This window comes from Strix uralensis, chromosome 9 (genome assembly GCF_047716275.1).
Source record: "Strix uralensis isolate ZFMK-TIS-50842 chromosome 9, bStrUra1, whole genome shotgun sequence".
In the NCBI taxonomy this organism is placed as follows: Eukaryota; Metazoa; Chordata; class Aves; order Strigiformes; family Strigidae; genus Strix; species Strix uralensis.
In genome coordinates this window covers 30,503,088-30,519,475 of record NC_133980.1, presented here as the reverse complement: position 1 = coordinate 30,519,475, position 16,388 = coordinate 30,503,088, and the positions used below count along the sequence as shown (strand labels likewise).

The 16,388-nt window shown below is 57.1% G+C and overlaps 2 protein-coding genes across 3 annotated transcripts in view; one reads left to right on the top strand and one right to left on the bottom strand.

The window, feature by feature from the left end:
- Nucleotides 1-400: 400 nt before the first annotated feature.
- Nucleotides 401-7,977, bottom strand: LOC141946956 (E3 ubiquitin-protein ligase PHF7-like). The gene is given in 11 exon segments (XM_074877426.1): nt 401-570; nt 694-888; nt 1,064-1,182; nt 1,334-1,447; nt 1,661-1,798; nt 1,800-1,847; nt 1,849-2,016; nt 2,101-2,225; nt 2,506-2,607; nt 2,700-2,791; nt 7,911-7,977. Coding segments are annotated over 11 exon segments (1,338 nt in total).
- LOC141947207 (glutamate rich 3-like) overlaps nt 6,776-16,388 on the top strand; it is a 26,728-nt gene continuing 17,115 nt past the window's right edge. For both annotated transcript variants that reach the window (XM_074878150.1, XM_074878148.1), the window contains exon 1: nt 6,776-7,045. The gene's annotated coding sequence lies outside the window, so the exon portion shown is untranslated. The remainder of the gene's footprint in view (nt 7,046-16,388) is intronic.

Genomic DNA, 16,388 nt, shown 5'->3' with positions numbered 1-16,388 from the left:
ACAGCAGCAATCAGGGTGGGCAACAGGACCCGGATCTGGGCAAGGGGAATGCCCTTCAGCTACTGTCGCAAGACCATCTACAGCAATCTCCATGTCACAACTCCAACCGTGACACTAAGCGGAACTTGTAAAGAAAAGTAGCTTTGCCACTGGTATGAACCTTCCCCGGGGAGACTGAGCTGGCTGCGGGGCCAGCGAGGCCCGAAGCACACGGCCATGGTGCTGGGCAGCCGGCCAAGGCCAGCCCGCAAGGAGGGAGGGCTGGGCAAGGGGCTGCCACGCCCCAGGGGAAGAAAACCCTCTGGGCCCAGCCCCTAACCCTGCCCCTCGAGAAAGGGAGAGGAGGAGGAAGCCGACAAATGAGCGTGGAGTCTCCCAGGGCAGAGATTAATGGCTCACTTCACTGCGCTGGTGGAGGGGGATCAGGGCCAGCATGAGGGGACGGCGCATGGCTGCTCCCGCGTCTGCGTCCGGGCCGGCTGTAAGGGTTTTGGGCCCGACGTTCCACGCGGGAGCGGTCCCTCATCCGCACAGGCCCACGGCGGCTGGAGCTGCTGCCACTCTCGGGTGCTGGAGAGGGGCAGGAGGACCCCGATGGCAGCTGGCTGGCGGTGCTGGGGCTGCTACTCGCTGGTACTGGGGAGCTGTGGGACGTCTCCAGCACTGCCTGGCCGGGGGTGCTGCTCTCAGCACCTGGTGCTGGTGCACAGCTCCTCTCCCGTCGGCTCCTGGGCCGGCTGTAGGGCGTCTGGGCCCGACGTTGCACCCGGGAATGGCGTTGCCTGTGGTCGGGCCCAGGTGAGCTGGAGCTGCTGCTGCCCTCACGCGCTGGGGAGTCGTCGGCCAGCCCAGTGCCAGAGCCAGCGAGCTCTGAGCTGTCACTGGAGTCTGTAAGGGGAAGCAGGAAGGTCACGGGTACAGAGCCGCTGTGGAGAGGCCAGAGCAGTGTTCCCAGCCCTCCTGGGGCAGAGAGGCTCTGCCAAGCCCAGCCTGGGCACCCGCTGCCAGGCCTTGCCTGGGCTCTGGCCCCAGTCCAGGGCCATGAAGGTGCTTTGCCTCTTACCGGTGCCCTGGCCAGCACAGCTCTCGCACTCCCAGCTGGTGCTGCTGGTCCCCAAGTTGGAGCAGCGCCGGTGGGTGCCCTCGGCAGCGCAGGAGCTGCACAGGAGCAGTTCCCAGGGCCTGGGGAAGCAAAAGGGTTCATGGCTGTGAGGACAAGGTGACCACAGCACAGGATTGTGCGGCACAGCTCCTGTTCTCAGTCCTTCCGCTTCGAGCTCTTGGCGATACAGAGATCCCGTGCAGAGCCCAGGGTGCTGCTCTGGCAACTTACCCCCGTTCCTCTGCCTGCTCCCTGCCTCCAGGACAAAGGCACTCGCGGGCGTCGCAGCGGCTGTGCCTCTGGATTAGTGCTTCATCTGGAGGCTCGTTGTCCTGTGATGGCAATCTGATGGAGAAAGGGAAATGGCTGAGTCCCTGCTGCCCCGGCATAAGGCCGATGCAGGGCAGCCCTGCTCCTCCCCCCTGCCCTGTTTACAGATCCTCCGTGAAGCTGAAGCCCAGGCTGATGGGACAGCGGAGGGCCAGGACTGCAGGGGCAGCCCCTGGCATGGCACAGGGCTTGCAGCCTCCTGTCCTGTGAGCCAGGCAGGACACCAACCTGAAGGGCATTCGGATGCCCATGGTGAGCATGTTCAAGATAAAGTCACGCCTGTCCCTGCAGAGGGGGCAGCTGAAGGAACTAATGCCAGCGTACCGAGCCTGGCCCTGCAGCACAAACAAAAGGAGCAGGAGTGAGGCCCTGGTTCTGCCCAGGTCCTGCCGTGCCCTGGGGGTGAGGGAACGGCTCCTACCTGGATGCAGCGCCGGTGGAACCAGGCGTGTTTGCAGGTGGGGCACACCATGGTGTGGTAGGACTTTCTGTCCTCCACAGACTCCAGGCAGATGAGGCAGTTGGTGTTGTTCTCTGGAGCTGCCTCCACCTCCTGCTCTGGGCGGTGCTCCCTGCAGAAGGACCTGGGGGAAGAGGGAAGGGATGGGTGAGGTGAGAAGCGCTGGGTCCTTCCCCAGTGGGGGCGAGGAGGGGAGAGGCCTAGGTACCTGTATGGAGAAAAGTACTGGGTGATGCATTCACCCTCCGCGGCACAGGGGAGATGGAAGCTGCGGTCGCAGCCCTCCTGGCAGCAGGTGATGGCGGCCCCGCTCTCACCGCAGACGAAGCATTGCTGGAAAGAGCAGAGCAGCCCCCGTCAGCAGCAGCCTCAGGGCCTCCCCAGCCAGCCCCACGCCTCCGGGCAGGGCGCAGGATGTGGCCGCTGCTGGGCCACAGCCCACAGATCTGCCCGGTGCACAAGGCTCCTGGGCTGGGGTCTCTGTGGAGCTGCTGGGAGCAAGGCTTTTGTCCCGGAGCTGCTTGGAGGGGCTGGGATTTCTTTCCTGGGCTCTGCGCTAAGCTCCCCCAAACCTCTCCTGACACAAATCTCCCTGACCTTGTCAGGTCCTCACCTTCTGCGCTGCCCGCACGACTGTGCGACGAACGTGCTCAAGGTCAAATCCCAGCACCCCTGATTCCTCGTCTTGCCAGTAAGAAAGCTCACTGGCAAAAAACTGCAGAAGAGAAGAGAAGAGAGGAGGAGCTGATGAGGAGAGCGTGGCTGGGAGTGCCTGTCGGCGAGCTGGAGGAGCCCCGGGGCACTCACCAGGCAGAACAGATGGGCACAGAGCTCTTCCTGATCGATTTTGTGCCCCCAGAGAACCAGGTCCACCGCTGCCCGGCCGCACAGCACGCACGCTGGAGGGGAGAGAGCAAATGCCGGTGGGAATGAGCACCTCTATGGGGCCGGGGGAAGCGTCCCTGAGGGATTGTCCCCCAGGGTCCTGCTCCGTCCCTGAGGGGCTGAGGGGAAGGGCTGGGGGCCGTGGTGAGGAAGGGGCTTCGCAGGCACTGCCTCCCCCTGCCACCGCGCTCGGCCCCACGCTGACCGACCCGACAGCCCCTCTGCTGTGCTGTGGGAGGGAAACTTTGCTCTCACCCTGCTCCATCGAGTCGGGGGCCTCCTCCTCTCTCCTCTCAGACATGGACATGTCCACACTGAGCGTTGGGAGCGTCCCTGTCCGAGCAGCACCGGGGTGTCTCTCCCAGATGCTCCTCGGCTGACTCTGAGGGAGAAGCAGGGCGCGGGTCAGCTCTCAGCACAGCCCCAGTGCCCCGAGGTGTGGGACCCCCCCTTCTCCCTCGGCAGCCCCCCGCAAGCCCCATCCCTCCCCTGCGCTCTCCTCACCTCCCAGGTCGCACTGACGCACGGCTGGAGCCCAGCGATCCTTTCCATAGGCTTGTCCCCGTGGGTCACAGCGGCCACAGTGACATCGGGACCCCCATATATGGGCAGGGACACCCCTGGCAGGTTACCGTGGCCACGGTGACATCGCCACCCCCACATAGAGGCAGGGACACCCCTGGCAGGTTACCATGGCCACGGTGACATCGCCACCCCCACATACAGGCAGGGACGCCCTCAGCCTCCTGCCACCCCGTCTGAGGTTGGTGCCACCCACGTCCCGGTGGAATTCCCAGTGGAGTCCCGGTGGAAAGGGCCCTTTTCTGTGGCAATAAACTGCCTTTTGGAGTCAGCGTGAGCCGAGCCTTGGGGGGTAGGAAAGCCCCTGAACGAGCACTCGCGCCAGACCCAGCTGGGGACTGTCACCCGTGTCACCCCAAGGGTCCTGGGGTCCCCAGCACGGTGGCAGCAATGGTGCCCGAGTCCCCACACTGTCCCCACATCCCCACACTGTCCCCATGTCCCTGTGCCCCCCACTGTCCCCACATCCCCACACTGTCCCCATGGACCCCATGCCCCCCCATGTCCCACCATGGTCCCCATGTCCCCACACCCCACATGGTCCCATGTCCCATGCCCCAAACTGTCCCCATGTCCCCCCACATTCCCTTGTCCCACACTGTCCCATGTCACCCCATGGTCCCCACACCCCTGATGGTGCCTGTGCCCCCCCGTGTCCCCATGCCCCACACTGTCCCCGTGCCACACGCTGTCCCCCTGCCCCACAGGTGACAACCTTCAGCCCCAGCCCAGTGCCCACAGGCCACCTCCCCTGGCACCACCACTGTCCCCAGTGTCCAGCCTGTGGTCAAACTGGTGTCAGCGGCACCCACGGTCCCCAGTGCCACTGTCACCGGCAGCGTCTAGAAGTACATCGTGGTATCCCTGTCCCCCACCAGTGACACTGTTCTGCTGATTAAGGATACCGATTAAACTCGGACACCAGAGCGGAAAGAGTAGGCGTATTTTACTGGGGATAACCAAATAATGTAACAGCGTAATACAGAAAACATGCAGTAAGAAGAAGCAGAACAGTGCACTTAAAGCAACAAACAGGAAAATACAGAGTGATGCATCAAATCATTACTGCACGAGAGAGAGAGAATAGTGATTAAGAGAAATACATCACCACTTGCATATATCATCATCATCATCCAGCCCCGCAGGCGCTGGGCAGCCCCGGGTGCAGCGAGGATTTGTTGAGCCTGTCCCGGCGAGCGGGAAATCCTACGCGGGGCGTCCACCCGTAGCTGAGGCACCCAAAGTCGCTGTGAGCGGGTCCAGCCCTAGGGACCAAAAATCAGCCACCCAGAATAGCTGGCACCTTTGTTTTGAGCAGAAACATCTGGTTTCATCCTCCTGTTGGATTCCACCCAAAGCCTGGCCAGGGCTCAGGGGAGAACCAAGGGAGTTTCTAACAAGGCACTTGGGTTCTCAGCCTGAACAAGGCTGAACAAGGGAAGTTGGGTACATTCTCTCCTCACTACTGATTATATTTTGTCTTTCACTAGTGAGTTTACATATCTTACATATCTTTACATATCTGACCTGCTCCATGACCTTCCCTGGCACCGAGGTCAGACTGACAGCTCTATAGTTTCCTGGATCCTCCTCTCTGCCTCTCTTGTAGATGGGTGTCACATTTGCCACCCTCCAGCCCAGTGGGACCTCCCCAGTCAGCCATGACTTCAGGTAAATCATGGACAGCGGCTTGGCGAGCACATCTGCCAACTCCCTCAGCACCCTTGGGTGTAACTCATCCGGTCCCACAGACTTGTGTGCATCCAAGTGGTGTAGCAGGTCTCTGACCACCTCCTCTTCAACTGTGCTGACCTCAGTCTGCTTCCCCTCCCCATCTCCCAGCTCATGAGGCTGGGTGTCCAGGGAACAGCCAGTCCCACTGCTAAAGACTGAGGCAAAGCAGGCGTTGAGCACCTCAGCCTTTTCCTCATCCTTAGTTACCATGTTTCCCTCTGCATCCAGTAAAGGAGGGAGATTTCCCCTAATCCTCCTTTTGTTGTTAATGAATTTATAGAAACATTTTTTATTATCTTTAACAGCTGTGGCCAAGTTGAGCTCTAGCTGTGCTCTGGCTCTCCTAATGCTCTCCCTGCATAACTTCACTACATCTTTATAGTCTTCATGAGAGACGTGGCCCCTCTTCCACAGGTCATAGATTCTCCTTTTGTTCTTGAGATCCAGCCAAAGGTCCCTGTTTAGCCAGGCCGGTCTCCTTCCCCACCTGCTTGTTTTCTGGCACACGGGAACAGCCCGCTCCTGTGCCTTTAAGACTTTGCTCTTGAAGTATGTCCAGCCTTCCTGGACTCCCATATCCTGCAGGGCAGCCTCCCAAGGGATTTTGTCAATCAGTCCTTTGAACGGGTCAAAGTCTGCCCTCCGGAAGTCTAAGGTGGCAGTTTTACTAACCCCTCTCTTTGTTTCTCCAAGGATCGAAAACTCAATCATCTCAGGATCACTGCACCCCAGACGGCCTCTGACCTTTACCTCCCCCACAAGCTCTTCCCTGTTCACAAGCAGCAGGTCCAGGAGGGCACCTCCCCTGGTCGGCTCACTCACCAGCTGTGTGAGGAAGTTATCCTGGATTGTTCCCTCTGCTGTGCTGTGATCCCAGCAGATACCCGGGAGGTTAAAGTCCCCCACAAGAACAACAGCAAGTGACCGCAAGATTTCTCCCAGATGTTTATAGAAAGCTTCATCCCCCTCACTGCTTTGGTTGGGGGGTCTATAGCAGACTGCCACAGCAAGATCTGCTTTATTGGCCCTTAACCTAATCCAAACACTCTCAACCCCGTTATCACTGTACTTGGTTTCTGAGCTGTCACAGCATTCTCTTACATACAGGGCCACTCCACCACCTCTCCTTCCCTGTCTGTCCCTCCTGAAGAGCTTGCAGCCATCGATGGCAGCACTGCAGTCGTGTGAGGCATCCCACCACGTGTCTGTTATAGCTGCTATGTCATAGTTCTCGTGCTGCATCATGGCCTCAAGCTCCCCCTGGTTGTTGCTCATACTGGTGCATTGGTATAGATGCACTTGAGATGAGCTCATGAATCCAACAGCTTTTTGTGAGCGTGGGCCCCATTCCCTACCAGACCCTTCTCAGGTGCTTTCGGCAGAGACCTCCTCCCCTCCAGCTGTCAATGGGGCTGCTGGCCCCGCCCCCTCCCCTCCAGCTGCCAATGGGCTCCTTTCCCGCCCCTCCCCTCAGCCCGATCCCAGCGGCGGAGGCGGTGGCAGCAGCTGCGGAGGTTCCCGCGGGGGCCGGGGCCGGCGCTGGCGGGGGAGGGGGGGGCTCGGCCGGCAGCGGCGGCGGGGCCGGGGGAGCGGCGGGGCCGGGAGGACCCCGGCGGGGCGGGCGTGGCGTGCCCCGGGGCGGGCGGGGGGAGCGGAGCGGGCGGAGCGGAGCAGCTCTCTCGGTGCCGGCGGCGGTGGCGAACCGGCCGCCTTTGCCGGGCAGAAGCTGCGTCCCGGCTCCGCGCCGAGAACCGCCCCCCCCTGCCGCCCCCACAGCCCCGGCCCCGGGAGGGGCGAGCGGCGAAACTGCCCCCCGCGCCCGGCGCCCTCCGAGGGAGCGAAGCGCCGCTCCGTCCTGCCCCCCCCCAGCCCCCGCCGCCTCCGGCCCCCCCGTGGGGACCCCCGGGAGGACGGAGCCTCGCCCGGCCCCTGCGAGGGAGCAGCCGCTCTGGGTGAGTACAGCGGGACCCTGGAACGGCGGGAGGTTTGGGGGGAAAAGGGAAAAAAAAACAGAAAAGCGGCTTCACCCCCCCCTCGGGCTGTCCGGCGGCTCTTGGTGCTGAATTCCCGGGGGAAGCTGAAATGGGGGGGGGGGGGGAGCAGCGGTTTGGGGCTGGAAAGGCAACGTCCGTCAGCACTGTCCTGGTGGAGGAGCGACCCAGCCTCATCTGGCCGTTTTAATTACATTTTGCCTCTCTCCCTGTAAATCCCTGAGCCCGGGAGGTATCTCCAGCAGGTACCTTTAATTACAAACTGCTCCAAATGGATTCTGGAATGAGACTGGGATTGCTGGGAAAGGCCTGAAGGAAACTGCTCTGCTGCCAGATGGCCTTGGCTGGGCACTGGGAGCAGCTTCCCATCCCTACTGCGGCACGGGGTGAGATATTGGTGTGGGGGAAGGAGCCATTTTATGGTTGAATCCCATCGCTGATGGCAGACAGAGCCCAAGGGAAAAACTGCCTGGGCTGCTTCTCCTGCCAGAGCTTAGGGCAGAGTTTCCTCCCGTGAGCGCCTCAGCCCAGGCAGCTCTGACCCATCCTCCTCCTGATGGGATTCACTCCGAATTTTCAATCTGGGGGTGATAATGCCATTTTCCAACAGAAATGGGATTCCAGCTAAACAAGCGTTTAAACCGTCGCAGTCTCTACCAATCCCTCGTTATTAATCAGTGGCTTTTTTCCCCGTTCCCCTCGGTTTCCCGGCCAGCTCGCCTTTCGGCGTGGCGGGGCCGTTCTGCCTGTCCTGTGCCTTCCTCGCAGTCGGAGCTGGGGGAGCCCCTGTCCTTCCCCAACCTCCTGCTCATGGCTCCGCTCCTACAAACGAGACTGTCCCAAGGCCCCTCCTCCCCGAGGCTGTGCACATCCCCCAGGCTGACTGTCGGCATTTCTGTAGCTGATGGGTGCCAGAGGTTCTTCCCAACAGGGTTTGTGTCTCCCTTGGGTGCAGCAGGTTCATCCCAGCCTGCAGGGAGTCCTGGCGGGATGTTGATCGTTATCAGCACCGCTGCCGTTCACCTCGGGGCTGTAACTACTTCTGTATCAAATGCCATTTGTGAGGCATTTTAGGATCTTTCAAGAATTACTTTGGGGGGTCCAGAGTCTAGGAAAAGGCAATAAGCTGAGCGATGGTGCGTGGGTGAAATAACCGGTGAGAAATACTCATTCCTTGCTGTTCTGAAGTTGTTATTGCTGTTGTTTTCTGGTGTGGCTGTGCTCGGGAGTGAGGCGCTATATAAATACCGGTAAATGTACAGAACTTTCACGGGGTGTAATGTGTGGTTGTTGGGCTTTTTTCACCCCGAGTCATTCGAGTGGTAAAATTAATGAGCTCTGTAATTAGAGCAGAGGACTGTCAGTTAGGATCCCTCCCGGTTTAGGCTCTGGTGTAGCTGGGAGCGAGCTTGCTGTGCGTACACAGCTTGCTGTGAAGGCTCCGCTTTTGGCCCCCCAGGCTCTGACCCAGAGTTTGAGAACTTGGAAGCAGCCGTTGACATCGACCAAAGTCAGAGTTTCCCAGGACCTTTGAAAATTTCCTCTCTGTAGGGCTCTCTTTTTATGGATTTGCATATCCAGCATTACTGACTGCTCGGGAAAATGTAGCCCCAATCTCTTTTCCATCTTCTCGTTACCTGTTAAATCAGGAGAATCGTAGCTCTCACAGAGATTTGAAAAGAGCGTTGATGACATTTAATGACAATACTACAGAGGAGGAAAGAATTTGTTTCAAAAGCTTTAGAAAAACAGCAGTGACAATATGCTGAAATACAAACCATCTCACGTATTAAAAAGGAAAATGAATAGTTTAGGGTTATTTTTTCTGTAAAGCGATCCACGGCTTACATTGGGGATCCCATTTAGAGCTTCTTCCCTTCCTCAGCTGATACCAGGATTTGGCTCCTGTAACAATGACTGGTGTGACTCCTTCTATTTTATATCTGACTAAGCTCTGTTGGTTGTCACGTTCTGCCATTTCACCCCAAATCAATACTACTTATAACTCTTTTTTTTCCCTCATCAATAACCCTACAGAGAATGACTCTGTTTATTACATTCTGACTTTCTCAAAAGTGGATCTAGCAGAAAATTTGCAGTAGAAGTGAACTCAAATGAACAAACCTTTCAGCTGTCAATATATCTCCTTCCTCCCTGATGTATTTAACCCTGCTGATAGGAAATCTCTCATACTTCAGCTTGTGACCTTCATCTAATCATCTTTGGTCATCTTGCTTTTCGCTGTAGTTCCACAGTTTAGGAACAAAAAAGAAAAGAAAGAAAATAAGGAAGTAGGAGCAGGGTGGGAAGGCTCGTAAGAGGAGAAATGTGGATGGAGCTGATGACAAGTTATTTTGCAGTTTTAAGGCACTGTACAGAGTTCCCTGTCAAACCTGTAGTATGGAGATAATAGCTGTAAGAAGTTATTTTTACATACATTTCAAATTCCTGGAATCATATTAAAACTGTGTGTGCGTGTGTAGGGATTCTAAAAGGAGAGGGAGAAAAACAGTTCATCAAGCTTCTGGTTTTGAGATTTGTTCTGTGGCCTGAGAATTGTGCCCTTGTACCCGGAGGTGTCCTGGGCGCGTGTCTGCCTTCCTGTCCCAGGTCAGCGGGGTGAGCTCTGTCCTTCTGCAGTGTCTCTGCAGGGCCCCGTGGGGAGGCTCAGGGCTGCCACACGCAGCTCCGTGGGCTTGGACGGGGCCGTGGGCTGTCGCCTCGTCTGGCCTCCTGGCCTCAGGCAGGGTCAGGACATCTGCCAGCTGTGTCAGATTCTGTGGTAGTTTTATGTTGTCTGTGTCCAGTTATTTGTAGACTTTAACATCCAAAACAACCCAAAGTGTGTCAACCACGATTTAGCAAATTCTTTTTTTTCTAGAAGGCGCAGAAGGGCACTGGAGCTTCACTGAAGTGTGTAAGCATGCTTTTATTTTGGTAGGGCTGAACACAACCGGGAAGGCGGTGTTTTTGTGCAGACCGGGGCTTCCTGAAGGAAAAAAAATGGATCTTACGGCTTCTTTCTTCTCTCCGATCCTGGCCCTTTTGGTTTTGGCAGATCCAAGTGTATACAGCCTTCGAGCATTTGTGTTTTTGTGTCTCAGTGGCTGCCGCCTTCTCTTCCACCTGGCGGGGACCTGCTCCATTGCTCTGAGGAGTCTGTTGGATTCAGCAGCCGTGGTGGAAGGTGTTGCTGCCCGTGACTCGTCTCCCTTCTCTGGAGGTTGTCAGCACAGCAACAGCAGCCAGCAGCTGCTGCTCCTCAGCTCCCGCAGCGTGAAGCTGGCTGGCACACTCCAGCACGTCAGCGCTGTGAACCTGGGGGAGCTGAAGAAACGCTGCACAGTTGCTCTTGTTGCCCCTCTGGTCCTGGTGTTGATCTCCAGCAAAAGGGAGGAGCTGGAGGCTCAGTGCTGCTCCTCTGGCAGAGCCCGTGTGCCAGCCCTGAGCTGCAGGACTTGTCCTGGGGTGAGGTTCAGGCTGTGCTGACCCCGGCAGGAATTTCCCTCATCGGTTCAGTGGGGTCAGTGTTTTGAGCCTGATGTCTCCAGTGTTAGATGGGTATCTATGGCCAGGGTCACGGGCTGAGGGCCAGCTTTCACTGCAGACCCTAAAAAATCGGCACTTACTGGGGTTCCAGTGAAGGTGAGGCCAGATAGTCTGCTCTGAGAACACTGAGTCTGCCCATCTGGATATTTTGGCAGGTGTGCTAGTGGGGGGAGAGTGAATGTGCTGTGTTCTGACTGAAGACTTGTCATTAAGCCTACAGATATATTAGTTGTGTATGATTGTGTGGTGGTTTGACCTTGGCTAAATGCCAGGTACCCACCAAGTCACTCTATCACTTCCCCCCCCCCCTTCCCCTGTTTTCTCAACAGGGCAAAGAGGGGAAAGAATATAAGATAGGAAAAAAACCCAACCAAGCCTTGTGGGTAAAACAAAAGCAGTTCTAATATAAGCAAAGCGAAGCAAAGGTCCGTGCGTGGAAGCAAAAAAAAGAAAACAGATTTATTCTCTACTTCCCATTAACAGACAATGTCGGGCCTTCTCAGGAAGCAGGGCTCCAATACGTGTAGTGGTTGCCTCGGAGGACCAACGGTGACCCCCACCCCTTCCTCCTTTCTCCCAGCTTTATACTGAGCAGACGTCATATGGTCTGGAATATCCCTTTGGTCAGTTGGGGTCAGCTGTCCTGGTTGTGTCCCCTCCCAAGATCTTGCCCACCCTGTCCCACTGTGGGGGGGAAATGTCAGAAAGAGCCTTGGTGCTGTGTAAGCACCACTCAGCAGTAGCCACAGCACCAGTGTGCTATCAACACCCTGCCAGCTCCCAACATAACACAGCACCGTGAGGGCTGCTACAGGGGAAAACCAATTCCGGCTCAGCCAGACCCGGTACAGTCTCCACCCCTTATTCCATACCATTGACATCACGCCCAGGTCCCACATAACACTCATTTATCCATTCCGTAAGCTTTCTTCACTCCTCCAGATGTTCAGTGACTTGGCTCCCATCTGTCAAGACGGAAGTTCAGGACAGGAGCAGTATGTTTGACTGTTGGACTCCAGCACCGGCTAGGTTTGGGACATCATCGCATGGGTCTGGTTCACTCTTCGTCGTTCCTACTTCCTCCATCGCTTCCTGCAACAGATTGTCTTGGCTGTAAGGGAAAACAATTCAGACATCAGCAATTTTATCAGTTAGGAAGTAGGAATTCTGCTGGGGTGTCTGAAGAGCTGTTGGGAGGCCTGTGCTGAGAGGGGTCTGGATGGCAGGACTGCTGCATCTGATGTGCCTCCACGAGGAGCTGAGGCTTTACTCACCTGCAGGGGTTTGTCTCTGCAACAAGCGTCTCGAGTGTGCGTGTGAGAGAGAACGATGGGGTGTTCTTGTGTCGGTGATACTGGAGGCAGAGAGAGAGGAAGTGCTACTTGGATAGATTTTTTTGGAGCTCTACATCTCTAAGCAGGTTTTGTTCCCCTTCAGTAACTTCTTCCAGTGTTTGTGCCATTGACTGAGGCCATCAGAAGCTCCGTAATGGAAGAACCTAGGAAGAAATCTTCCGTAGCCTTGTCCGTTTTGCTTTGGTATTCTCTTTTTGTTGGTCTGCTTGATAACCTTGCTTTGATACATCCATAACTGCTTAAACCAGGAGATTGTGAGTAGACTTTGAGGAACTATTAAGCAATGAGTGTGACTAACCATTTTAGAGTGTGCAGGCAGTCATGGTTCCAGTGGAAGAAGTTCACGTGACTCACCAGAAATCACCGTTATGCTTCAGGTGTGAAATTGCAGGTGCTTCCTGGTGGCACCTGGTGTGCGCTGCACACACTAGAAGGCACTGCTGGCTCTGTCTGCTGTGTCTTGTTCCAGGAATGCAACGGCATCGTGTCTGCTGCAGCAGCTGCCTTCCTCCTCCCCGCTCTGCAGACTCGCAGGCTGCCACTTACAGGGACAGGGGGTAGAAGCATCAGTGGAGGAGAGAACCCCTGCCCTGAGGTAACCTGTTCTCAGGGGTTGTTTCAGTGCATTCCGTGGGGCAGGAGTGCTAGAAGGACAGGGTGAGGAGAAGGGCAGCCCCGTGGAGCCAAGGACGTTATCCATGGAACTGAGCCCAGAAAGAAGGGAGGGGTGGGGCGAGGGGTTTTTAAGGTGTGGTATCGTAACGCTTTTCACTGTCCCACTGTGTCTGTTAAGTGGTGGTGTTGTTAGTGTTTGAATTCAAGTGCTATTCTTGTTTCCTTCCCCTAACAAGTCTGTCTTTTGCCCGTGACTGTAATGGGTGAGCCAGCCCTCCCTGTCATTATCTCGATTCCTGAGCTTTTTGCTTCCTTTCTCCTTCCCAGCGCTGGGGGGGAAGGGGTGAGTGAGCGGCTGTGTGGTGCGCAGTTGCCCTCTGGGCTCAAACTGGGGCAAAATTTAAGGATGGTATCCACCTAAACAGGTCAGAAAGTGAAAATCCATCAGGAGCTATGGCGATTTGATGTAATGTTTTTGAATGTTTGGAAACGGCACGGGACATGGTGTTCGATTTGTCGAGCTTTGTAACATCGGTGCAACAGGGGGTTTGAATCAGTGCACGGACACCTCCTTGTTGCAGGGTGAGCGTATCGAGTCCCAGATGGTTTTGTCCTGCTCTCAAAGGTAAAGAAGGATTTTCCTGCTTCCATGGGAGCAGACAGATTTTTGAGAGCTCTTTGTAGTTCGTTTAGAACGAGTCTGGGAATTAATGTTGTGATTAAACATCTCCACCCAGAATCATGGGGGGTTCCTCATACAGTGGGTGAAGAGGTGGAGGGTCAGATCTACACCTGGGTCAGGGGCTGCATTAACCCCCCACCTCCCGCTGCAGGAATGAGCCGAGGCAGAGGCGCTGTGGAACAAACATGAAACCTTTAATAAATTATGGAAGAAAGAGAGATATGGGAAAGGGCTGGGGCGGGAGCGGGCAGGTGCAGGTCGTATGTTGCGGGGATTCGTGCTCCACACCTTCTCCATCACGCTGTCAATAGCGACTGCGGGGGTGTGGGGCCCTTTGTCCCCCGGCGTCCCTCATGTTCTTCCTCTTCTTGGGTGGGGGGGAGGTCTCCTGCGCCTTGGGGCTGCCGGCCAGCACAGGGCGCTTGGCCCGCTTGCCATGCGCCCGGCCCAATCCGGGCACCCCCCGGCAGTTGACACCGAAGGGCAGCGGCAGGCGGGTGAGAACCACCCGGGGCTGCCTCCGCAGCACCTCCTCTGTCAGCCGGGCTGTGCGGGGAGGGTGACGCTGCGGGGCAGCCAGGGGACTGGGCAGAGGGGTCTCCCGAGCACCCTTCAGGGGATTCTCCAGGGGCAGGCGGGTGAGAACCACCCGGGGCTGCCTCCGCAGCACCTCCTCCATCAGCCCGGCCGTGCGGGGTGGGTGACGCTGGGGGGCAGCCAGGGGACTGGGCAGAGGGTTCTCCAGAGGATGCTCCAGGGGACTCTCCACAGCAGGCTCCAGGGCACTCCCCATGGCAAGGACCGCTGCCACCTCTCCCTGCCGCCCCTCGGGGTCTGGCAAGGGGGATGTCGCCACCCCCGAGAAGGGGTTGCTGTGCCCCAGCCCCGCCACTGATGGTTGCTGCTTGGGGCAGCCACCCTCTGCCACGTACTCGAGGAGCTTCTGAAAGAGGGCGGTCGAGCAGGGGCTGTTGGGGACTTCAGGGACAGCGTCCTTGCCATCCACGGTGTCGAGCCAGGCGAGCGTGTCGGTAATGTCCACGGTGAAAGACAGCTCGTCCTCAAACAGCACGTTGTCCCCTGCCAGCTCAGGAAAGGCCTCGGCAAAGGCGTCTGACCCCAGCTCGGGCAGGTCCGGGGGCATGGCTGGGGCCTTGGGGATGGTCACCCCTGCTGAAAAAGCAATCAAAGTCAGCCCAGCCCCGGGGCCATGCAAGCTTTCCTGCACACAGGACACCTGCCCGCAGGCTCTGCCACCCCCAAATCTCACCTGTGCGCTTTGTCGTGGTTTTTCCTGGTGCTGTAGCCAGGTGAGGGCTGGCACTGCAGATGCTGTCCTCGGTGACCCCCATCGGCTGGAGGGGCACCAGCATCCCCACCATCACCTGCTGTCCCCAGCCGTGGGCAGGGGGACAGGGAGCAGCCAAGGAGCAGAACTGCACCCCAGGGGGGAGCTGCACCATGGGGTTGAGCCACATGCCGGGGTGGAGCTGCACCAGCTGCCCCGGGGCCCCCATGGGCCCTGGCCCCCCCTGCCAGACGCTGGCCTGGGGCAGCTGGTAGGTGATGGGGGGCAGCTGGGCAGGCTCAGAGGCCGCTGGCAGACCCGGGACAGAGCGCAGCATGTCTGCAGTGACTGGTGGCGGCACAGCTGCAGCACTGACGCTCTGACACCCTGTCGTCGGGTGGTTTGGATCTGCCCCATTATGACATCATAACCCCCGTAACCTGGGGCCGGCTGTGAGCCGCTCCGCAGGCAATGGGCTCCTGGACACTCCGGCCCCTCGCTCCATGGCTGCCCTCAGCCTTTGCTTACCCACAGCCCAGATGTCACTGGGCCCTGTACCTACACCCTGTTGATGGCTGCTCTGAGCAAAAAGAGCCTTGTGACTCCCCTGCAACTTTTCAGTGTTATCTGGCCTGGTGTAAAGCTCCCCAGATGTAGGCACCAACTGCCCTGGTACCAGCTCACGCAGGAGGAAGCTGAGGCACAGGCTGGCTAATGCCAGTGATGAAGCCACAACTACTCTGTCCCTGCCGTATCTGCTGCCAGTTTGGAGGGGTGGAAGGTGTCGCCCGGGGCCGAGGAGAGGAGAGCGGGGGGACAGGGAGCCCCGTGCTGACTCCTCACTGGCTTCACTCCTGGCCAGCTGCTTTTCCTCTGTGCCGGGACGGAGAGCACAGCGGGGGCTGGAGGGCGTTGGTCCCCCAGGAGCTGCACGGGATCCCGGGGTGTTGCTGAATGATGACCAGCGCCTGCTGCGGGTTGGCAGTGGGAGCCGCTGCGCTGATTCCCCGCGGCGAGCCTGTGCTGGGGTCGGTGTGACACACGCGGGTCGTGTTTGGGAAGAGCTGGCGCTGGGGACACAGGAGAGCTGCCTTTGGGAGAGCCTTTTTCTGTTTCTGGGCTGCAACACTGGCGTTTTATTGTCTCTGCTGATGTCCTCGATAACAGTTGTGTTATCACTGAGGATGGAGAAGGCGGCAGGTGCTGTTTTGTGAGGCACCGCTGCTCGACGCTGTGTTGTTCGTCCCTGTCACCCGTCATCAGGAGGTTGTACCGGCTCCTGTGAACCAGTACAAATTACACGTTTGTTTTGTTGTTTGGGCTACTGGCCTCATTGTCTCTCCAACCTGCTGTCATCATGGAAAAGAAAAAATACGTTACTACAGTGTATTAAAACCCAGAAAAAAACCCTTCTCATTTTTTGATAATACTTTTTTCCTGGTTCTCTTTGGGGGGCTTGTGTTTTGCGTAATGGCACTGATTTATTTAGATATATATTTATATATTAATGTATTTATACATTCACGTATTCACATGTTATTGTTCCAGATTATGTCCTTTAACAAACATCGGCAATTTTCTCACTGGGAATTCTCCAGATAAATTTTCCCAGTGAATCCTCCAGCCATTCGTATTCAGACCCGTGTTCAAGCTTTAATAAGTTTCTATTTATTCTGCTTAAAAACAAACATCTCCAGACAGAAGAGACTGACGGGCACACGAAAGACCACTTTGATCTCCTTCCCCAGCCAGCACAGCTCTATGAACTGGAGCGTGCTGAACTCATGTTGTGGGAAGCCTGGGAAAGGTACTTTC